The following is a 22,553-nucleotide window of genomic DNA, read 5'->3' on the forward strand; positions in this document are numbered from 1 at the left end:
CAATAATTTTCCATCACCAAATTGTCATGGAAAAATGCAGCATGTGACACCTAATCCTTGTGCCAGAGAAAGGGGCATAAATGACTACCAAGAGAGAGAAGGGATCTATGATTCCTCTGCTAAATGAGGGAATATTTGACTATTGCCACTCAGAACTTGAGATAGAACTATGATTGAGAATAGAGGTGGAAGTCAAAGAGGGGTGTGTGTGTGTGTGTGTGTGTGTGTGTGTGTGACAGGAGGAGGAAACCAGAATGCCCAACAGGATACAAAGTCTCTACATTTTTAAAGTTGAAAAAGATGCCATTCCACATTCACAGATGGCAGCAAAAACACAAGGCTTTTGTTTCTGCCCTGGCCCTACCTTTTCCTCTGGGTACATCATGCAGACACATATTCAATCACATGATGGTACAGAGATAGAATGCTTTCATATGTATTTGGACATATTTTGCCTTTTGTATACTAATGACTTCTTAAAAAGCCAGGAAGAAATTTCAGAGTGAAATTGGATACTTGGTTTAGCAGAGATCAACTGACCTCAAATTTCTCAAGTGACTGGACTCTGAACTAGTGCTTATGATCAGAAGTTATCATCACCTTTGAATTCAATTTAGTGAATTCAGTCTTGATCCCTGGTGAAATTCTTAAATAAATGTTCTGTAGGATTGTTGGAAATCTCATCAGGGATCACCAGGAGCTTTATAGTGCTAATCATAATGTGAAACTTGCACATGTTCTTTAATGAAAGCATTACAACATCAAGAGCCAGGAGTAGAAAAAGGACATATTCATTTCAATAAAAAGAGAAGGTAATGACTGTATGCTTAAAGGTAACACTCTTAGTTTTGCTACCATATACCAAAATTATTCATTAATGATTCTGAAAACCTGGAAAAAGCTGTAAAGAGAAGGTATAAAGAGAAGGTGCTGGAGATCTTATCTCCACATGTTTTAGCAGTGACTTCAATAGACATAGTAAAGATTCATGGCCCCTCAAACTTCAGATGATAAGAAATTAAGTGGGGAAACCAATGTTATAGGTGGCAGAATTATAATTCAAAACAATCTTGCCTTGGAACACTAAACTTAAAAGATAAAATTTAACAGGGTTACATATAAAAATCTGCATGTGAGCACTAATGATTAGCTGAAAAATATACAAGAAAGATAAGAGCTTATTTAACAGCCGTTTTATGTAAAAATAATTTGGATTTGTTTTGTTGATTATCATCAATTAGGATTTGAAAACAGTAAAATATGAGGAATATATAAAAAATGTGGATGTGCTTATGCCAGTAATCCCAGCAACTCAGGAGGCTGAGGCAGGAGGGTCACAAATTTGAAAGCAGCCTCAGCAACAGAGCAAGGCCCTAAGCAACTTAGTGAGACCCTTTCTCGAAAAAAAAAAAAAAGATAATGGGGAGTGGGCACGGGGATAATGTGAATGTGGTGATGTGTAATCTGGAAAAGACAAAACTATTGGAAGGATACAAAAGAAGCTTTCAAATATTTGAGGGAATCTTATGAGAAAGAGATAATATAGTTAATCTATACAAGTGCAGAAAGCGGAATGAGGACCAAGGAGATGGTGGTGGTGGAAAGCCTCTGATAGCCCATCTGTGCTGGTTTCCTAAAGGTGATTTTTAAAAATGATGCTGTAGATTGAATCCAGGGCTTTGTGCATGTTAGGCAAGTGCTCTACCACTAAGCTATAACCCTAGCTCAACTTAAGGTGATTCTTAAGGGGCTAAATATGGTTATTTATAGCATTATTTTGGGGGTATGAAAATAAGGTAAGGCTGAGGGAACAGGGTTGGAGAGGGGGAATAGATTTTCTTCCTAGAGCTTCCAGAATTGTGTTGGCAAATATGGGTCTCGTCCACTGGAACCTCTTGGAAAAAATAAGCCATTAAAGAAATACGGTAAGCTCTCTCTCATATCGGTTTAGGTTGGGTCAGAGAGGGACCTCTCTGTACGCAGAGAACACTGTTGGCCCAGACAAACTCTAGATACTCAGATTCAGTGGAGAAGGAGGCTGACCTGCTTCAGGATTGGAGTCAACTTCTTTTCTGGATGTCTTTATCCCTGGACTAAATTCTTCTGACAGCTGAAAGATCTGTGGACTTTTTGCTTCTCTCCTGTGGAACTCCCCTAGCCTTGGTTCCCCCACCTCAGGGTGTTCACAGAAGACTGATGTCCCTATTCTGTGTGTGCTGCTATGGACACACTGCTTTTTATAGAGCAGGATAGCTTCCCTCCCTTGTGAAGGCTGGAGAAGAGCCTCCTTGGAAAGGAGATGTAGCTGGGAGCCAACTGGAGCAGCTGCATCTGTGCTTTGGTTCCAGGGGAATGTTCTGGTCCACAAGAGAGTACATCCAGGTGTTTCACATGATTCTAATAACCTCCTGCTTATGAGCAGGGAAAGATAGGCAAGACAGATGAATAGCCACAATTAAAGCCAGCATTAATCTAGTACTTTATGATTTATGAAACAAATACTAACTTATTTAATAAGTATTCAATTCTCAGAATGAACTCTAAGGAGATATGTGAGTATGCTTTGATTTGTTCTTGCAACATTGGGATAGATTAACAAGAACGTGACCTCTAAGTATTGAATTAACAGTCTTTCTGCTCTACTATGGGTTAGGACTCTAAGTTTAGCTTCAATCTTTTAGCAGGGAGGAGGCGGGGGGAAACCGCTATATAATTATTTGTATAAAATTTGTTCCATTTAGTTTGACAGTTTAACATGATAGATGAGAATAAAACTGGGTCAGGTCTCTTCAAGATAATGGAGGCAGATAGTAAAATGCAGCTGAATGACAAACATGAGTAAGAAGCCCTGCTGCAGAAATACAGCACTGAGTGCCTCCCATATGAAGAGGATGACACAGGGTCTGAGGCTGGATTTTCTTAGTAAACCCACTAGCCTGGTCCTTCCTGGAAGAAACTGAACATGTGCCTCTCTTGGCAGAAGAGGCAGGATGGAGAGCCCTGGATGAGGAAAAGCTGACTTTAAGGAAGTAATTAGCATATTTCAATCAAGGAAGTCGCTGAGAATAAAATATAGAGGCATAGGTCTTGGATTGTGTAAAGAGCCTGAGGGAGATAATAGCTGAGAGAAAGAATAAGACCTTTTTCTGGGTAGAAAGGAAAGCCAATAATTAGTGACTTAAATTTTATGATAATAGTGATAAAAGTACCCAATTTGTGCTTAAAAGTTTGTTTTAATTTTAGTTCTTTTTCTGAAGTGTTATGTGTGAGTTTAAAGCAGAAATGAAGAATCTACATGCTGTTTTTTTTTTCTTTTTGTGATAGTGGGGATAACCTAGGTCCTTTCATGGTCTAAGCAAATGCTCTACCTCTGAGCTATACCCATATCCCTAGGCCTTCTTATTTTTGATTTTGAAACAAGATCTGAATTGAACCAGGAATTGAACACAGGGATGCTTAACTACTTATCCACATCCCCAGCCCTTTTTATTTTTTATTTTGAGACAGGCTCTCACTAAGTTTATTAGAGCCTCACTAAGTTGCTAAGGCTGGCCTTGAACTTGCAATCCTCCTGCCTCAGCCTCTAGAGTCACTGGGATTACAGGCATGCCCCACCATGCCTGGCTCTTTTTTATTTTTTATTTTGAGACACAATTTCCCTAAGTTGCTCAGGCTGTTCTTGATCTTGAGAACCTTCTTCTCTAGATTCTTGAGTCACTGGAATTATAGCTGTACACCACTGTGCATAGCCTGTATACTATCTTTTTAGGTATCATTATGTTTTTGTGTAAACATATCATAACATTAATTAATTCAATAAATATTACTAGAGTGCTAATGGCCTGTCAACTATTGTTCTAAGATTGTAGATAGAAAGCAGAAAACAAAACAAGTTATGTCTCGAGAATGTATTTACTACTTTAAGTCACCCATACCTTGATGGGTCCACAATTCCTTCAGGAGACACCATTTTCACCCAGTAGCCACTTTCCTGAATACAACCATTCTACCTGGGAGAAAATTCCCCTTCATTGGACCAGCTTCTTGTAATTCTCATCCCGACTCATTGATATAAGCATCAGGAAAGAAGGGAGAGAATATAAAGAGCAGGACGTAGTAAAATCAGGTAGCAAAGTAATGATATTAAAAGAGACCCTTGGGACTGGGGATGTGGCTCAAGTGGTAGCGCGCTTGCCTGGCATGCTGTGCGGCCCGGGTTCGATCCTCAGCACCACATACAAACAAAGATATTGTGTCCACCGATAACTAAAAAAATAAATATTAAAATTCTCTCTCTCTCTCTCCCCCCCCTCTAAAAAAAAAAGAGACCCTTTATTGAATAATTTCTAGGTGTGAGAAACTCTAAGAATTTTACAGAATTATCTCATTGAATCTTCTCAAGAATTGAACTTGCAATCCTCCTGCCTCAGCCTCCAAAGTCACTGGGATTACAGGCATGCCCTACCATGCCTGGCTCCTTTCCATTTTTTATTTTGAGACATGATCTCCCTAAGTTGCCTAGGCTGGCCTTGAACTTAAGAACCTTCTGCTCCAGACTCCTGAGTCACTGAAATTATAGGTGTGCACCACTGTGCACAGCCTATATGCTATTTTTCCTGAATACAAAGAGGTAGTTATTATTCTTTTAAAATTTTTTTAGTTGTCAATAGACTTTTATTTTATTTATTTATATGTGCATATGAAATACTGGAAGAAAATATATTTTAAAATAATAAAATCATCTTAATTCATATGTGCTGTTGACATGTGGCTTTTTATATGTGGTGCTGACAATCAAACCCAGTGCCTCGCACATGCTAGGCAAGCACTCTACAACTGAGCCACCACCCCAACCCTGTTATTATTTTCTATGATTTATGTATATCAGATAACTATGGCACAGAAAGAAATACACTGTCCAGGGTCACAAAGTTAGTAAGTGGTGAAAATAGAATTCAAACCTGACATTTCAGATTTCAGTTTTGCCTTTGAATAAGAGAAGGGTACATAGAAGATCTTAAGAAAAAGAAGAAAACTATGATTTGACCTGAAAATATGATCAATTTGGTGCATAAAATCTATACTTGCCACCTCCTGATTGCAGGTATTGCAGAACAGACACAGATATGCACACTTACATAAAATGTGCCCTAACTTGGCTCCTATTGATTGTCAAGGTTTCATCCTGGAAAAAATATAAAGTAGATGTTATCAAACAATGGCCTCAGTCATTAACAAGGTCTCAATACAGCACCCTTATAATACCCCACTATGAGCATTAAAACTTCCTGGTGAGCCCTGAAGTTGCAAAATGAGATTGCAGGTAAGGACATGAACTAATACTCTTAATAAGGCTGTTAACTAAATTCAATAAAGTGTTGGAGGATATTAAATAAAAATAAAGTTTTTTTTGGAATAACTGATCATCCTAAACCATCCTTCATGAAAATCATTAGATAGTAAGACCAACTGATTTTTAAGACTAGTCTTGGTAAAAAAGCCACATGTCAACAGCACATATGAATTAAGATGACTTTATTATTTTAAAATATATTTTCTTCCAGTATTTCATATGCACATTTTTTTATTTTTTTTGTCCCCAATTGCTTATTAGGTATGAACTTTACAAACATCATAATTCTATTAGCGGTAATGGTGGAGCTGGAGAGTATCGTGCCTTCTCAGAGCTTCATGGCAAGAACTACCAATAGTGTGGTGGAACTTGTGGCCCTTTCCAAGGCCATGACTCTTATGGCCTGCAGATGTTAGGCTGGGCATCTCCCTGTGCTTGTGGGCTAGTGTGGTGATCCATTGCATGTCAGGATTTCTTCTGATAGCTTTATGGAGTGGATCAATGAGGATAACCTCAAAAAATTTGTATGTGGAATCTTCACCAACCCAATAAGAATTCAGGACTCTCAGAGCCCCACACTGGTGTTTGGCTCCCTCCTCAGCAACAGACTGAAGGCTTCAAGAAAACTTTAGCTGGTTAACACCATGATGGACAGGCTTGCCATAAAGTGGCACCCTTAGGAACTGTGTGTTTGCGGCCACCAGGGCGCACAGGAATCCTGTATATGATATAACCTTGCTTGACCTGTATCCCAGTCTGCACGCTTTATCTGGCCGAGTGGGGTAGGGAGCCCTGTGGGGCGCAGAGAGCTTGTGGTACTGCCAGCAGCAGACCCTCAGAAGAAAGCGCGTTACATCTGACTGCTCCTTCCTCCATAGTTCCTAGATGTACTTGTATGCCCTGGTCTTGGCTTACTCGATGGCTGCCACCAGACCGAAAGGCTGTACATTTTTTTTCACATAGGTTTAATTGTCATGTATACAATTTGAATCCCAATATTTTACCTAATATTTTGTTATAAACTTTATATATCTATTTAAAATCATCATAGAATATTCATTATGTAAATGTAGCACAATTTGCCAATTTTTTTTCCACTGAAGCCTTGAGTTGAGAAGGACCCTAAACCATATATATTCTAACCTTCCACTAAGCTAGGAGGTAATTTATTCTGTTTTAATCTATGTTCACTCATAAGAAGACATTATCTTTTGGGGGTATCCTATTCGTTCAACAAATAAACATCAATATTAGGCATTATTGATGTGTAAGATGTGGGATCTCTCTGGAGATTAACTATGGTACAGTATCGAATATGTAATAACTATAACAAAAGAGCTACATAGTTTATTGAAATTACAAAGAAGGGAGTAAAAATTTTAATGGAGAGAGTGAGATATGTTCTAGACTTTAGAGGGTAGTCAAGGTTTTAGAAAGTTGAAAATCAGGGAAAAGGTCTTCAACTTCCTTCGATGACCAGCCCTCCTGCTGAGAACAACTACAAAATAGACCAAATATATAAAATATCTGTTTTTAGCTATTGAAAAACGCAACAGAATTGTAATCCCTTAGAAAAGGGAAGCTATTGAGATGAACTCTACTATCATGTCAGTTTTCTGCCTTGACATGCTTTCTAGATCTTGGTTCTAGGAGGGACAGAGCATGATTGTTTTGCTGAACTGAAGAGAGCAATCAGTTTGTGAAGGCAGAGACGCCTTGAGTTTGTAGGGCAGAGGAAAAGCGAGTTATGCAGAGAAGGAGTTCTAGAACCTGAATAAGGAGGAATTCCTATGAAACTTTGAATATTACTAGGAGCTGTAAGTTAGGAAACTACTGGAATTCGTAGAGAGTAGGAGAGACTTGAATTCCAACAAACTACAGTCAAGAAATCTCATGGAAAATCTGAAGCATTCAGTAAGTACCTCAGAAAGGCCACACCTCAGGAATAGCGATTAATTATCCTAAGAATAAAGGATGATCTGAATCTGTCCTAACAAAGCTTAGATATAAAGATTCAACTGAAACCTCAAGTATATTAACTGTCTATAAATACAAAGCCAAAACTCTTTAAAGGAAGTTAACAAAATCCAGACACTCAACAACAGAACATCTATCATACCCACCATTAAATAAAACAAATACAAAGAAGTAGATGAATGTGACCATTCACTAGGGCAAAATAGAGCAACAAAGGACAACAGCAAGTGGCAGAAGAGGAAACTCTGGGCCTTCTTTCCTCCCCAAAAACATGGATTTAATACTACGTAAACCAATTACCATTGTGAAAAATCCAGAAACCAGTTAAGAGGTTCGTGTACCAAATGTTATCTCGAAGCCAAACCATCAAAGTCTAGTAAGAAAATTTCCAGCATTCACTTACCAGAGTCTTTTTAACTAAGGTGGCACAGCAGGATCAGGAGAAAACGACTAGCTCCTCACTTTTTCCTGGAAGGCGAAAGGAATGAAATGTACTTCCAACATTCTGAATTTTTGGGGTGCTGCTGTGGGCTTGGTTTCTGTATTGCCTAAACTCAGCATTGACAGGAACAGGGCTTCGATTGTGGATGATTAAGAACAAAGGCAATCAATGTGGTTTGGTCCAGCACCAGTCTTGCAGTCATCATAGACTGACACTAGGTGGAACTCCAGTACAGCAACTTTCCTCTCTCTTTTGTGGGCATTGGGGATTGAGCCCAGGGCCTTACACATGCCAGGCAAGTGCTCTATCACTGAGCTGTAACCCCAGCACCAGTACAACAATTTTCTATACCACCAAGAAGCTCCAGTATCACAGACACATACAAAGAAGATCTCCTAAGTAAAAACAAGCCAATCTCTCCAATTAGGAGATATCATATATGAACTCAGAAAACATGAATCCTCAGAAAAGGCTTGAAGGGGATCGAGATTCTCTAATGGGGCTGCATGGAGAAAGTCCTCCTGTATAAAAGCAGACATCAAAAACTAGGAACAGTAATTGGTTTTCAAATGCTAGTCTCAACAATAAACAATAATATACAAAGAAACAGTGAAACAGCATATTTAAAGGAACACATTAAGTCTCTAAAAACTGACTTTAAAGAAGGGACAATATATGAATGAATGTGAAATACAATACAAATATAGAATTGAGCATAAAATGTTAGTGTGATTTTTAATCAAATGTTATAAACTGAACATCTATTTAACAAGTACTCAGACCAATAAATAGAATGCAACTAGACTGCCAGAAGGCCCCTTCCTGACTGCATCCCTCTTCATTCCCAGATATAATCACTATCCTCACTTATATGGTAATTATCTTCCTTACATATCTTTTTTTTTTTTTTTTTTTTTTTACAAATATTGTTTTTTTTTTAAATTTATTTTTTTATTTTTTTTTAAATTTTAAATTTATTTATTTATTCTAATTTGTTATACATGACAGCAAAATGCATTTCAATTCATATTACACATATAGAGCACAATTCCCACACTTATTTCTTTTTTTTTAGGTTTCAACTTTTTTTTTTATTTTTAATTTTTTATTTTGGGTTGTTCAAAACATTACAAATTTCTTGACATATCATATTCCACACTTTGATTCAAGTGGGTTATGAACTCCCACCTTCACCCCATACACAGATTGCAGAATCACATCAGTTACACATCCATTGATTTACATATTGCCATACTAGTGTCTGTTGTGCTCCGCTGCCTTTCCCATCCTCCACCCTCCCCCCTAAATTTATTTTTTTGAGAGAGAGAGAGAGAGAGAGAGAGAGAGAGAGAGAGAGAGAGAGAGAGAACTTCTTAATATTTATTTTTTAGTTTTCCACGGACACAACATCTTTGTTTGTATGTGGTGCTGAGGATCGAACCCGGGCCGCATGCATGCCAGGCCAGCGTGCTACCGCTTGAGCCACATCCCCAGCCCTTCCTTACATATCTTTACAATTTACAACTTAGCTATGCATGCATGCAAATATAACTTGTCTTCCTTGCTTTCTATCCAAAATTGAGTCTCTCTGTGTGCCTTCTTTTTTGAATTGAGTTATTTTGTTCAAAATTATTTATGACCTGAATCTTCACAGCTTTTTCATTTTTGGTGCTGTATTCTATAGTGAGACTTGTACCACAATTTATTGATTTTTGGTGGGGGTGGATACTGTGGATTGAACTCAGGGGCACTTGATGACTGAGCCACATCCCTAGCCCTATTTTGTGTTTTATTTAGAAACAGGGTCTCATTGAGTTGCTTAGTGCCTCGCTGTTGCTGAGGCTGGCTTTGAACATGAGATCCTTGTCTCAGCCTCCTGAGCTGCTGGGATTACAGTTATATGTCACCATGACTGGCTTGATTTAACTCTTTAAAAATTTTTTTATGAATATTACTTTACAACAGATGGGTGATGTGCTGATGTAACAAGATTTGATGGAGGCACATCTCATACAGTGTTGTGAAAACCCAGTCACCACCCTTATGAACCACAAAAAGATATGCCCATTATACTTCCTTTTTCCCTCTTTTTTTTTTTTTGGTACTGAGTATTGAACCTATAGTACTTTACCACTGAGTTAAGTCCCCAGTCCTTTTTTATTTTTTATTTTGAGACAGGGTCTCACCAAGTTGCTGAGGGTCTTGCTAAGTAGCTGAGGCTAAGCTTTGAATTGTACCTGCCTCAACCTCCTGAGTCGCTGGGATTACAGGCATGTACGACTATGCCCTGATATCCATTACACTCTTAATACACATTGGGTCATTAATATTTTGGGGGATTACCAACATCATAGGCATGAAAAGTTTTTTTCTTTTTTATTGATGCATTATAATTATAAAACAGTGGGATTCATTGTGAAACATTTGTACGTAGGCATAATATTGTTTGAACAATTTCACTGCTCATTATCTCCCCTTTACCTTCACTTCTCTCTTTTCAATCCTCCAAATTCCTATTTACTCTACTGGTCTATGTTTATTCGATAAGTATCCTGGGACATGTGCATGAATTTCTTTAGTTTGCAAATGTAGGAGTGAAACTTCTAGGTCCTACAACTTTCTTTTTATTTTATTTTATTTTGAGAGAGAGAGAGAGAGAGAGAGAGAGAGAGAGAGAGAGAGAGAGAGAGAGAGAGAGAAATTTTTTTTTAATATTTATTTTTTAGTTTTTGGTGGACACAACATTTTTGTTTGTATGTGGTGCTGAGGATCGAACCCCGGGCTGTACGCATGCCAGGCGAGCGCGCTACTGCTTGAGCCACATCCCCATCCCACAACTTTCATATTTTCTTATTTACTAGGTAATGCCAACATGTTTTCCAATGTAGTTGCACAAATTTTTCTCCTTCCAGAAGACATAATAGTCCTTATTATATTAGTTTTGTCAGATTTTTAGTTTTTTGGCTAATCTGGTAGATGCATAGTAGTAGCACATGGAGATGTTAATTTAAATTTATCTGATTACTAATGAAGTTGAATCCACCTTGATATTTTTATTGGCTACTTGGATTTCCGTTTTGTGAAGTGCTAGCTCAAGCTTTTCATTCATTTTTTTTGTGGAGGTTTCTGTATTCTTAATTTTTTTTTTTTAGTTGTAGATGGACACAATATGTTTATTTTATTTATTTATTTTTATGTGGTGCTGAGTATTGAACCCAATGCCTCACACATGGTAGGCAAGTGCTCTATCACTGAGCTACAACCTCTGCCCAACTTTCTGTCTTTTGTTTATGAGTTCCATATATATTCTAAATATAAATTTTAAGTCTTTATATTAGTTACACATATCTCTGTTTATTTTGTGACTTTTTATAGTATCTTTTGTTGAACCAAAGTTCATATTTCAATGTGAGTAGACTTATCATGATATATTTTTTGATGGCATTAGAAGTTGGCATTGGAAAAGTGTTTTCCACTTAATTTTATAAATATATGGTCACGTATTCAGAGTTTTGCTTACTCTGAAGTCATAGATCTCTTTATTTTCTTTCTTTTTTTAAAATATCTTTTTAGTTGTAGATGGACATAATACCTTTATTTTATTTGTTTATTTTTATGTGGTGCCGGGGATCAAACCCAATGCCTCATGCATGCTAGGCATGTGCTCTACCACTGCGCCACAACCCCGGCCCTTTCTTTATTTTCACCTAAATATTTTACTTTACTTTTTACTTTTAGCCATGAATCTATTTGCAATTGATCTGTGTTTATATTGTAATGAAGAGCTCATATTTCTTTATTTTCCCTGTATGATTATTATATTGCCTAGAACAATTTATTGAAAAATCTGTTCTTTCCCTGTTGGTCTTCAATGTTACTTTAATCATAAATCTAGGTCTATAAATGTGTAGGTATGTTTCTGGTTATTCTGTTATGTTCCATTGGTCTATTATTAATTTATATATTTGCATTAATAACAATATATTAATTAAGATTGTTTCATATTAAGTCTTGATATCTGGTAGAACAAGAAATCTTACCTAGTTCTTTGATGGTATTCTAGGCTATTCTTGGCTTAACGTATTTCCATTTAATTTTATAAATACATGGTCACGTTGCATTAAAAAGATGTTGAAATTTTAACTGTGATTGCTTTGAATCTGTAGCTCAGTTTGGGGATAATTTGCATCTTTACAATGTTAACTCTTCCCAGACAGTAATGTAATATGTATCTCATTATTTTGTATATCTCAATGGGGGGTCATAGAAGGTTTATGTATCTTTCACTGTGGGCATTCATGTAGTTTAAAATTGTGATGATTAAGTAATTGGTAATTCTTTAAAATTTTATTCTTTAACTGTTGGTATATAGAAATAAAATTGATTTTTGTATATTGATTTTATACCCAGCAACCTTGCCAAACTTTCTCCTTCTACTTTCTCTTTGCCTTCCTCTTTCTTTCCTCTTCCTTCTGTCCTCCTCCTTTTTTCACTGAGGATAGAACCCAGGGCTGGCCTCATGCATGGTAGACAAATGCTCTACCACTGGACTATATCGCCAGTCCTTTTTATTTTTTATTTTGAGACAGGAGCTCCCTAAGTTATCCAGGCTGGCCTCGAACTTGTGATCCTTCTGCCTCAGTCTTGCAATTAGCTGTGATTACAGTTGTGCGCCACCACACCCAACTTAAGCTTTATTATTAATTTCAATAGTTTGTCTATTGGAATTCTAGATTTTATGTATACACTCATTTAAGAATAGAGTCAGTTTTTTCCCTCCTTAATTTCATAGTGTTTATCCTTTTCTTGCCTAACTTCATTTCCTTGGAGCTCTGGTACAATGCTGATAAAATGGGATATATCAGTCATTTTGGTGTTCATGATTTTAAAGGGAAGCTTTTCAAGATTTTATCAGTATGTAGATGTTTGCTGTAGGTGTTTGTAAATACTGCTTGTCTGGTTGGAGATGTTTCATTTTATTCTATGTTTGTTAGTAGTTGTTCTTAAAAATAATGAATGGATGTTGAATTTTATAAAACACATTTTTAAAAATGACTTGGGTAGTCGTGTAATTTCTACCCTTTTTCTTTCAATGAATTAAATTATAACGACTGAATTTTTTTTTCCATTTTGGGAAGAAAAAAAACGTTTTTTCTCTCTCTTCTGTCTCACATAGTCACTCAACATAACACTACAGACACTGAACCCAATTCTGATACTACTGAGGTAGGGGAAATAGGCAGTCAGAGCAGGAAAGGATGGTGAGGGGTTGATAAGGAGGATGGCTCTCCGGATCACAATTTGAGGTATGCTCCGCCTTTTGAGGAATGCTCCAGTGTGTCAAGCAACGTTTATTTCCCAAAAGGGATATAAGATTCCATTTGCACAAAAAACAATTATGCAACTCAGCCTGAGCCTATTAAAATCTCAAGGATGGGTTACAAGAGGTCATTTGACTTCCCCTCAAGTGACTTTAAAGGAGAGACCAAGGTGGCAATCTTGCCCCTCCCATGTACCACGCTGAGAGTCCAAAGCTTCTCTCTTCCACTCTCCTTTTAATAAAACTCCTGTCTCTTTCTTACCTGTTGTTCTGTGGTGTTAATTCTTTAATTCTGCGGAACACGGACTGAATCCCAATTTCTGCTGTCTACCTGGAGATAGCACAGATTGTTGAGGTTGAGGACTCAGTTGCATGAGATTTCTCTGCTCCCATTTTATTATTATTATTATTATTTTTTGGTACTGGGTATTGAACCCAGGGACGCTTTTTCACTGAGTCACATCTCTAATCCTTTTTATTTTCTTAAGAAATTTGAGAAAGTTGCTTAGGGCCTGGATAGATTGCTAAGGCTGGCCTTGAACTTGCAATTTTCCTTCTTCAGAGTCTCTGGGATTCCAGGTATGTGCCATCCCGCCTGGCTCCCAGTCCCCATTTTAGATGGCAATCACAAGTAGTATGCCATCACCTACATTTCTGTACCTTGTCTCTGTTTCTCTGTTTCAAATATCTAACTCCAAAAAGTAGACATTTTTGTTACTATTTTTCCTTACAGGTCATTTCCCCTGGGGAACAGACTTCAAACTCGAGATTGGTGTGCAAGTTTACTAGTGTCAGAAGACAAAAATTATAAAAAGTTTAGCTATAGATCTAGTTGGATTTTATTTATGATGTGAGAAACAGGGCAGCTTTTGTTTTATAAAAAAGAAGGAGAACTCCCCTGGGCAATGGCAGAAAATCGGGTTGTAAAGATGAAACCAAGGAAGTAGCATGATGGAAAAAACAATTGGTTATTGTTATGGTTTAGATTTGAGGTGTCCCCCAAAAGCTCATGTGTGAAACAATGCAAGAAGGTTCAAAGGAGAAATGATTGGGTCTTATCCCAATCAGTGAATTAATCCCCTGATAGAGATTAATTAAGTGGTAACTGAGGGCAGGTGGGGTGTGGCTGGAGGAAGTGGGAATTGGGGGCATGACTTTGGGGCATATATTTGTATCTGGGGAGTGGAGATCCCTCTCTCTCTGCTTACTGATTATCATGTGATTTGCTTTCCTCTGCCACACTCTTCCACCATGATGTTTTGCTTCACCAGGAGTGGAGCCGGCCTTCTATGGACTAAAACCTTTGAATATATCTTTCCTTTTTTTACATTTGTTCTGATTAGGTCTTTCAGTCTCAGCAGTAAAAAAGCTGACTAAAACAATTACCATCATTTTACTTCATATTACTTTTTTGGAGAGAGAACTTCCTCAGTATTCTGATGTGGGCAGACTGGAATCTTCTGTTTTCAGGAAAAACTAGTCTGTTCTTGGATCTATCTCCTTCCTGAAACTTTCAATTTGATTATGTGGCATTTTGGTTTGATATGGTCTGTTGGGGCCTCGAGCAGGAACTTAGTTTAGAAAAGGTCTCCCATAATTTTTGTTTAACACTGGAAAATGCTATTGGAATCAAAGACAGTGGGGGGTGGTGGGGGTGGTGGTGGGAGTTGAAGGAAGGGGCAAATTGAACTACAATCCAGTCACAATAGAGTGCCCGGCAAATCTTACAGAAAGTTGTGGAGCTGAGGTGACCCTGGAGAGTTGTTTTTTATTGAGGCATAGGGCCTATCAGAAAGATTCAGCTGAGTGCTATCAGTACTGGGGCACTGAGTGCTCTAATCCTGAAAGGGGTGGAGGGAATCCACTTAGTGTACAAGAGCGTCCATTCTAGTTCATCTCTGTACTGCTTGGATCCAATTTTTTGTACAGCTCCTGGGAGCTGCTAATTCATGATTTTATTGATGTCTTTTTATGAGGAAACTTAAAAGAGGTTTCGTGGAATAAGTTGCAGCTCTTATTGTTTTAGCTGGTCTCTGGGCTGCAAATGATACTCATTGTCTTCTTCCTCTACTACTCATTCCAGATTCTTCTCATCCTTGGGTAATAACTCTGCTGGTCTAGGTGGCCTATGTGGTGGTCTGACTCATATCCTCAATTCTGAAGAGTCTAAAACCCTGATCTCCTTGCCCTTCTCAGTCAGGATTTCTGTGTTCGTAATTTATAGTCAAAATTGGGCCAGGAGCTGGGTGTGATGGACTTACTTGTAATCCCAGTTACTCAGGAGGCTGGGCAGGAGGGTCACAAGTTTAAGGCCAGCCTCAGCAATTTAGCAAGGCCCTAAGTTATTTAGTGAGACCCTGTCTCAAAAGAAAAAAAAATAAAAAGGGCTCCTAATATAGCTTAGTGATAAAGCAACTCTGGGTTCAATCCCCAGCACCCCCTCACTCCCCAAAAATCAGGCAAGGGAATTCTAAGATATACCACAGTGAATCACCTGGGTGCCAAAGATATTCTTCCTTGTTCCTCATCTGATGATTAGGCTCAGTCATTCCTCCCAGGATGATGACTCTTTTGTGCCTGTTAGTTTCTTGGCATGAGAAGCAAAGAGTATCCTGATGGCAGCTGTAGCTTGAAGTTTAGTGGGACTCCCACCAAATATTTTGGACCTGGGAACTAAAACCTCTTACCCACAGAGCTTTAAGTTGTAAGAAAAGGGCATACAATTCCTAAAACAGGTCACTTGGAGCAATAATGAAGAGGAAAGTTTTACATCTTCATCATGGGTCCCAGGTCCATGAATTCTATCAGAGATACAGCGCCATATAATTGTCATGTATATTATTACAGAAGATGGTATACCAGTCTTACAGGATATGATCCAAATCCCATTTTATAGTCTGATTTCTTGGACTACTCCTGACAACCAACTGTTTTAGGTTAGGTTCCCTGGATAACAGATTCTGAGATGGAGATATGCTGCAGGAAGTTTACTGGGAATGTATTTTGTCTCAACACCTACAGAATGGGATTGAAGCAGGATTAGCCAGAAGTTGAATTGTGCTGCCTTCATAACAAAAGCTTCAGTTGATTCCATAAGGGCCTCTGGATCTGGGATGACCCTGAAGAATTGTCCTCCACTGAGGCAGAGGGGATAAGATTCTCTACCTACATCATCCAACTTTTGGATCTGGATTGTTCCTGGGAAGTAGATATGACTTTGGGCAAGGTGGCTGTCTTCAGCAGAGGGAAGTTCTCTTCTCCCAACTTAAACTCATGATGGCTTATTTATTTGTGTATTTTGTAAATATTTTTGAGATATTTCATTAACTTAATCTGTAGGAATTTTAAGAACCTCCAAGGAAATTTTTATAAGCTTATACTACATTCTGCTTGCATTTACTTTGGCATTTCCTTGACTGGATGTGGTTATGTAAACATGAACTTCAGATTTGAGTGAGAACAGGCCAATGGTTTTATATTCTCATGGGAGAACATTACGGTTATGGTGAATTATTTTATGCCATGAGCAATTGCAGAAGAAGGCAGCTCTTCTGGTAGTTTCTCTTTGCCAGATGTCAAAGAACTAAAAGAATGAGCTTAACTGTCACTTTTGGAGATAATATAATTGTATACTTATAAGTCCCAAAACAATAAAATTTATGATATATTGTCAAGGTGGCCATGTAGAAGGTACATTTGAAAAAGTACTTGTTTCCTATACTACTTATAAGTTCCTAGAAATGGAAAGAGGACTATATTTCATATTTGAAAACAAAAAGTGCCACATATTTAAGAAAAAATTTAATAAAAAGGCACTGAATCTGTATGAAGAGCTGACCTGAATAAAGGAAAACACATATATTGAGGCTAAAATTTTGACTTTAAAAAAGCTATTTAAAAAAAGTAATTATGTATATTGTGTGTAATTTCAATTTGAATTTCAACAGGTTTTTGGTGGAAATTAGATAAAATATGTTAAAATTTATACAGAAATTGAATTGAAATAGATAATCATATTTTTAAAAAGAATAATAGTATTATAAGAGAAGAAGCAAATATGGTAGAATGTTGACAGTAGGTGAAGGCACAGGGAGGGTATGTTGAGGTTATTACAACATTTTCAAAACTTCTGTGTAGTTTTAATAGTTTTTTGAAAATAAAAGATTTTATTCATCTGCTAAGAAAAAGATAATAACAAGGAAAACTTGCCATACCAGATAGAACATACTAAAATACCACTGCAATTAAATCAGTAAGGCATTGGTGTTAGAATAGACAAATATGGAATTTGAACAGAACAGGGAACCTGGACAGAATTGCAGATGGATTAAAAATTTTGAACTGAATATGATTGCAAAATTATATATATATATATATATATATATATATATATATATATATATACACACACACACATATATGTATATATGTACAATAATTAATAGCAACATGGACAGATATATTGTTAATATATAGATTGTTAATATAGGTTAATTGGATAATGTGAGACAGGGGAGAAGTGAGGAGGGAGAGGGAAGCCCATCCACAAAGGAAAGGAAAATGTACAACATTAACCAAAAATAAAAAATTGTAAGTTTCTATTAAAGATGTTGATGTAAAATTATGTAAAGATATGTTTATTTAAAAGCAAGAATTTTATAATTTAAAAATAAAAAAATATATTAAGATTTGCACAGAAATTTCATTACCTTCTTGGTAATTAGATGTATGTTTGTTTTAGCTAACATTCAATTAAAAAGGTAAAAATCATTTTAGTTAGTATATTTTAAAATAAGTTATGTATTGTAATTTAAATGTACATGTTTGCATTTTTTGTTGGTACTATTCCCAACTCATACAAGTGAATTAATGGTTCATTTAAGCATAAAATAGCTGGGTTCAGTGGTGAACTCCTATAATTCCAGTTGGATGGGGAGACTGAGGCAGGAGGATCACAAGTTCAAAGCCAGCTTGGGCAATCTAGCAAGGTCGTGTCTCAAAATAAATAAATAAAAAGGGTTGGGGATGTTATTCAGTAGTAGAGTACTTTTGGGTTCAATCCCCAGTCAAATATGAGTGTGCGCATACACACACACACACACACAACACACACAAACATGCATGCAAAAAGCGGTTATAGAAGCAGCAATTCAAATAATTTAAAAACAAGATTACATAAATTGAGAGCAGGGCTTCATTGTGGAACTATAATGTGAATCTATGAAACGCTTTGAAATTACTTTTTTACAAGCAGCCAAAAAATAAAAGTGCTAGTAGAAATCACTTCTTCAAATCTTAATTGATTTAACTCTAGTACAATTAAGCATTTGTGTAAAATTTGGGTTTCAAGTCCAAGATCTAACCTTTTCGTCTACCTAGTGATAGTTTTCCTGAGTTGTGGGATGAAGTAGAACATGGTAAGTATACTGACTGTAAGAAGTAGTTATCCATATTATCATGGTCCTCAAGATGCTCCCTCCAAATGATAGCCCTAGGCTCTCTCAATAAGCTACCACTCTCCTATAAACAGGTTGTAGATGGCAATATATTTTGAAGCAGAAGCTTCTGTTTCCTTGATTTCTAAAAGTCCTCCCAAAAGATGATTACTGTTTTTAGAAACCTGATTTTTATCACAGCACTTGAGAGAATGAACCTATTCTACTAATGTATTTTTGAGAAAAGCTAGGAAAGGATGTTGTAAACACCTCTTCATTATTTTGATTTAGATTTCATCCTCCAAGCAGAGGACCCTAACTAAACCTCTAAAGGGAGGGAGATTTGGGCAGGAACATTCCTCCATTAGCTGTGCTGACGTCTTTCTCTATACTTCCTCTTTCAGTGCTATGATCATTGTTTGTTGTTCTCCTTTGGACTATCTCCAAGAATCTAAATCTTTTTCTGAATGTTTGCAACTATTCCTATTAGACATCTTCTAGCCTCTTTTTCAGATGACCCAGATACCCTGTTTGACAAATATTTCTAGAGAAATAATGGTTCCTCTTGCCTGAGGTACATTTGTTTTCTTTTCTGGCCTGTATGCTGCCTTTTATTGCTTACAGGGAAGGGCAGAGATATAATCAAATTATAGGCAAGCAGGTAGTTGCCTTAGGTCTTGACTTGACAGAAAGTGTAGAAAGGCCCTGTGATTACTGATACCCTGAGCCCCTGGTTTATTCTGTCATAGGTACTTAGTCCATAAGCCAGGGAAAGAGGTGTTTTACACCAGACTCCATTATTGACAAGTCCTCAGGACTAGCATTTCTTAACTGACCCTCTCCCACGTGGCTGAAGGTCATCCTCTCATCTGTAGCCATATTCCTGACAAAACTTGTTTCTGTTCTTGTCATCCACCCTTTCAATGTTTGGGGTAGAATGGAGGAGAAAAGCAGAGGCAGCACTTTCGCTGCATTTCTGAACATGCATCTCTTTTCTATCAGTTTTTCCTGCTTATCTCTTATCTCACATCCTCTGCACTAGTTTCACTCATGCCACTTCAGACGCTGATTATCCAGAGTATAGAAGATGGGATGAAAAGGAGAAGAATTTTTCTGACTCTGAAGACTTGTAAATGATAGAAATATGGAAGACTTACAGTTTGTAAATCTTAAATAGTATGGCTGGGATGAATCCCCCCTAAAATGTAAAAAATTGGGATAAAGAATATAAGCCCTGGTATGAAGGAGGGGACTGCCACCACAGCATAAAGCTTGATATCAGTAAATTTAAAGAATTATTCAAAACTAATACCTCCACTCTACTTCCTCGGGGATATTCACTTTATAGCTTAGATTTAGGAACTTGTTTTACAGCCTTCAGATAATTCTTTGTCCAGTCTTAAAGTGCGTAAAGTCCAATCTCCTCACTGTCTTGGGTTCACCTCTTTCTAACTTTCTATGACCAACTCTGAGGTTATCTATAACTTCTATCCATATCTATGAGTAAAACTATAACAAGCTATTAGTCTTGGCTTGACACATTGTCTTAATTAATAGAAGTGTGGTATCTATTTATTTATGGCAGTGGTGATTGCGGGTGGAGAACCTGATGATAGCTCATGGGATGATATTTTCATACATGCTTTTCAAATTATTCACCTTCCTAAATAGGAAGTCTTGGAAACCAAATTATGTTTTATTCTCATAGTCTATGTTCTTATGTTCTATCCTTATTTCTGAGCTCTCATCCATCAACCAACATATCAAAGGATTCCTTATTCCATGGCTATGTTGACCAGACAAGTGCCTGGAATGTGATAGCATATACTACATTTCCAATTCTGTGTGCCTTTAGTTGGAAGAGAGGAGCTGCATTTTCTGATTGCCTCACTTGTATTGACCCTAAATCCCTCTCTGTTCTTAAAGTAGGCCATGGATATCCTGCTTCCTAGAACTAACCCTACAAGAAACAAAGGGATAAGCACAGCCAAATAGGAAACAGGATCATGTTTGGAACTCTCTGTTGGCAGAGAACAATACTTGGTATTGACTAGATATTGGGGGAAGGGAAGGAAAAGGATAAAATTATGGAAGGAAGCTGGCAGGTTCAGTGTTTCTGGTCTTGGCATGACTAATCTCTCTTCATCCTCTTCCTGGATACAGGGCTTGGTGCCAGGGCTCCTGAGATTTTCTACATACATAAAAGGAGGTGAAGCTAAGTGGTGCCCCTATTTCAGGTTCTTGAGGGCAGCCAAAATGAAGTCCTTTGTCTCTCTGTTCTTGATGAGCATCTTGTTCCCTGCCATGCAGGCCAAGCTATATACAAAATGTGAGCTGTCCGAGGTTCTGAAAGACATGGATGGCTATGGAGGCATCACTATGCCTGAATGTGAGTTCCCCATTTCCTTTCTTCATCCTAGTTTTCATTTGTCTCTCCTCCATCCACTTTTTTATCCTCCACTTTTGATTAATTAACTAAAATTTATTATATTCTTTATTATTTGTGTCTTCTTTTATTCAATTTGTTCTTCTATCCTTCTTTTCTCCCATTATCTGATCCTTTTAGGAACTCTCTTTCTCATCTAATCAGGATACCCTATGCTTTGCCATCTTTGGAAATTGGCTGGAAAGTCTTTTTTTCCATATGGAACAGGTCTTATTATGTTGATATTAAACATTTCTGTGATATCTCTTTCTCATATTTCCCTCAGGGGTCTGTATCATATTTCATAGCAGTGGTTATGATACACAAACCATAGTAAAAAACAATGGCAGCACAGAATATGGACTCTTCCAAATCAGTAATAAATTTTGGTGTGGGAGTAGCCAGAATTCTCAGTCAAGGAACTTCTGTGACATCTCCTGTGACAGTGAGTAGCCTTTTACCCTGTTCCTCTGTTTTTTTGGAGCCTGCCCCTGGGATAACCTTGTTGGTGTTAACTATACCTTTGGCTTCACTGCCTTGGTTGGAATTCACAAAAACTGTGTGACTTAAAGTGATTATGATAAGTAAGAGGTTGTTTGCATTTTTCATGATCACGAAGTCCCAAGATAGTCCAGGGGATAGAAAATCTAAGCTGTCTGGGAGTTTTAAAGTTTTATATTCTGCATTCTCAGGGTATCAGTTAATGAAATTGATGATTTCTCTAGAGATGTCCCAGGGAAATGAAGGAAATCCCTACCCATGGAGAGGCATTACTGTATTGGCCTTTTCATATACAAAGTCAGGCACAAGCCTTCAGTTCATAGAACAAGATCCACTGGATCCAAGGAAAAGAGGAACTCATTACTTTCCTGGGTAGTACTTCTCATCTCTCTCATTCTTTCCTTCCAATTCCTGCCAGAGTTCCTGGATGATGACCTTACTGATGACAAAATGTGTGCCAAGAAGATCCTGGATCAAAAAGGAATTGACTATTGGTGAATCCCCATCCTATTTTTTGCCTCCTTCTACCCCCTTCCTCTTCCATTTTAGCCCATTGCCACTTTCTTCATTCTAGATCTCCTGGTCATTTAATCTAGAATATAGTCTCCTAAACAAAACTCATCTAACAGACTCAAGTTTCACTTTTTAAGCTTCCTTTGCTGCACTTCTAACAGCTTTCCTAATAAGGGGTCTCCCTAGTGGAAGGTTGATACCCTGGCCTCCCTTTACCTGGCCTTGGATTTCTATTCCACTTTTTTAATCCTATATCATAAATTAATCCCTGTTATCATTGCATATTTTTTTCTAATCTTACAGTTCTCTTGGGTTTAACAAATGAACCCTACCCACTAAGATGGTATAGCACCCCTTGCTATCTGTCTAGGAAAGTCATTCTGTAATTCTCATGCATATTCTTCTACCTCAGTACTCCTGAGGAAATTTGAGCCAAGATATGGTCAGCTCAGTGATTATATATCTGGAGCTTTTTGGCTAAATGGAATTTTGAGTCAACTCACCTTGTCCCTTTCTTCATTGCCAGGTTGGCCCATAAACCACTCTGCTCTGATAATCTGGAACAGTGGAGCTGTAAGAAGTTGTGA

At 37.4% G+C, this 22,553-nt stretch overlaps 1 protein-coding gene, 1 non-coding gene and 1 pseudogene across 2 annotated transcripts; 1 reads left to right on the forward strand and 2 right to left on the reverse strand.

Annotated features, from left to right (window-relative positions):
* Positions 1-5,643: 5,643 nt before the first annotated feature.
* LOC114103873 (large ribosomal subunit protein eL15-like) lies at positions 5,644-19,406 on the reverse strand (annotated as a pseudogene).
* LOC114104084 (small nucleolar RNA U13) lies at positions 9,732-9,832 on the reverse strand. Its single transcript, XR_003584776.1, has one exon. It is a non-coding gene; the product is annotated as a small nucleolar RNA U13 (small nucleolar RNA).
* Positions 19,407-20,783: 1,377 nt separating the features above from the next.
* Lalba (lactalbumin alpha) lies at positions 20,784-22,553 on the forward strand. Its single transcript, XM_027949727.1, has 4 exons — positions 20,784-20,916; positions 21,239-21,397; positions 21,872-21,947; positions 22,493-22,553. The coding sequence occupies exons 1-4, from the start codon at positions 20,784-20,786 to the stop codon at positions 22,551-22,553; spliced, it is 429 nt and encodes a 142-aa protein (XP_027805528.1).

Source organism: Marmota flaviventris, chromosome 3 (genome assembly GCF_047511675.1).
Source record: "Marmota flaviventris isolate mMarFla1 chromosome 3, mMarFla1.hap1, whole genome shotgun sequence".
NCBI classification, from domain to species: domain Eukaryota; kingdom Metazoa; phylum Chordata; class Mammalia; order Rodentia; family Sciuridae; genus Marmota; species Marmota flaviventris.

What these genes read in the sequence shown, in the direction of transcription:
- Lalba (XM_027949727.1), top strand. Translation starts at nt 20,784, where the DNA reads ATGAAGTCCTTTGTCTCTCTGTTCTTGATGAGCATCTTGTTCCCTGCC. An exon ending in AGGCATCACTATGCCTGAAT is followed by an intron (nt 20,917 to 21,238) that starts GTGAGTTCCCCA and finishes TATTTCCCTCAG; the next exon opens with GGGTCTGTATCATATTTCAT. An exon ending in CTGTGACATCTCCTGTGACA is followed by an intron (nt 21,398 to 21,871) that starts GTGAGTAGCCTT and finishes AATTCCTGCCAG; the next exon opens with AGTTCCTGGATGATGACCTT.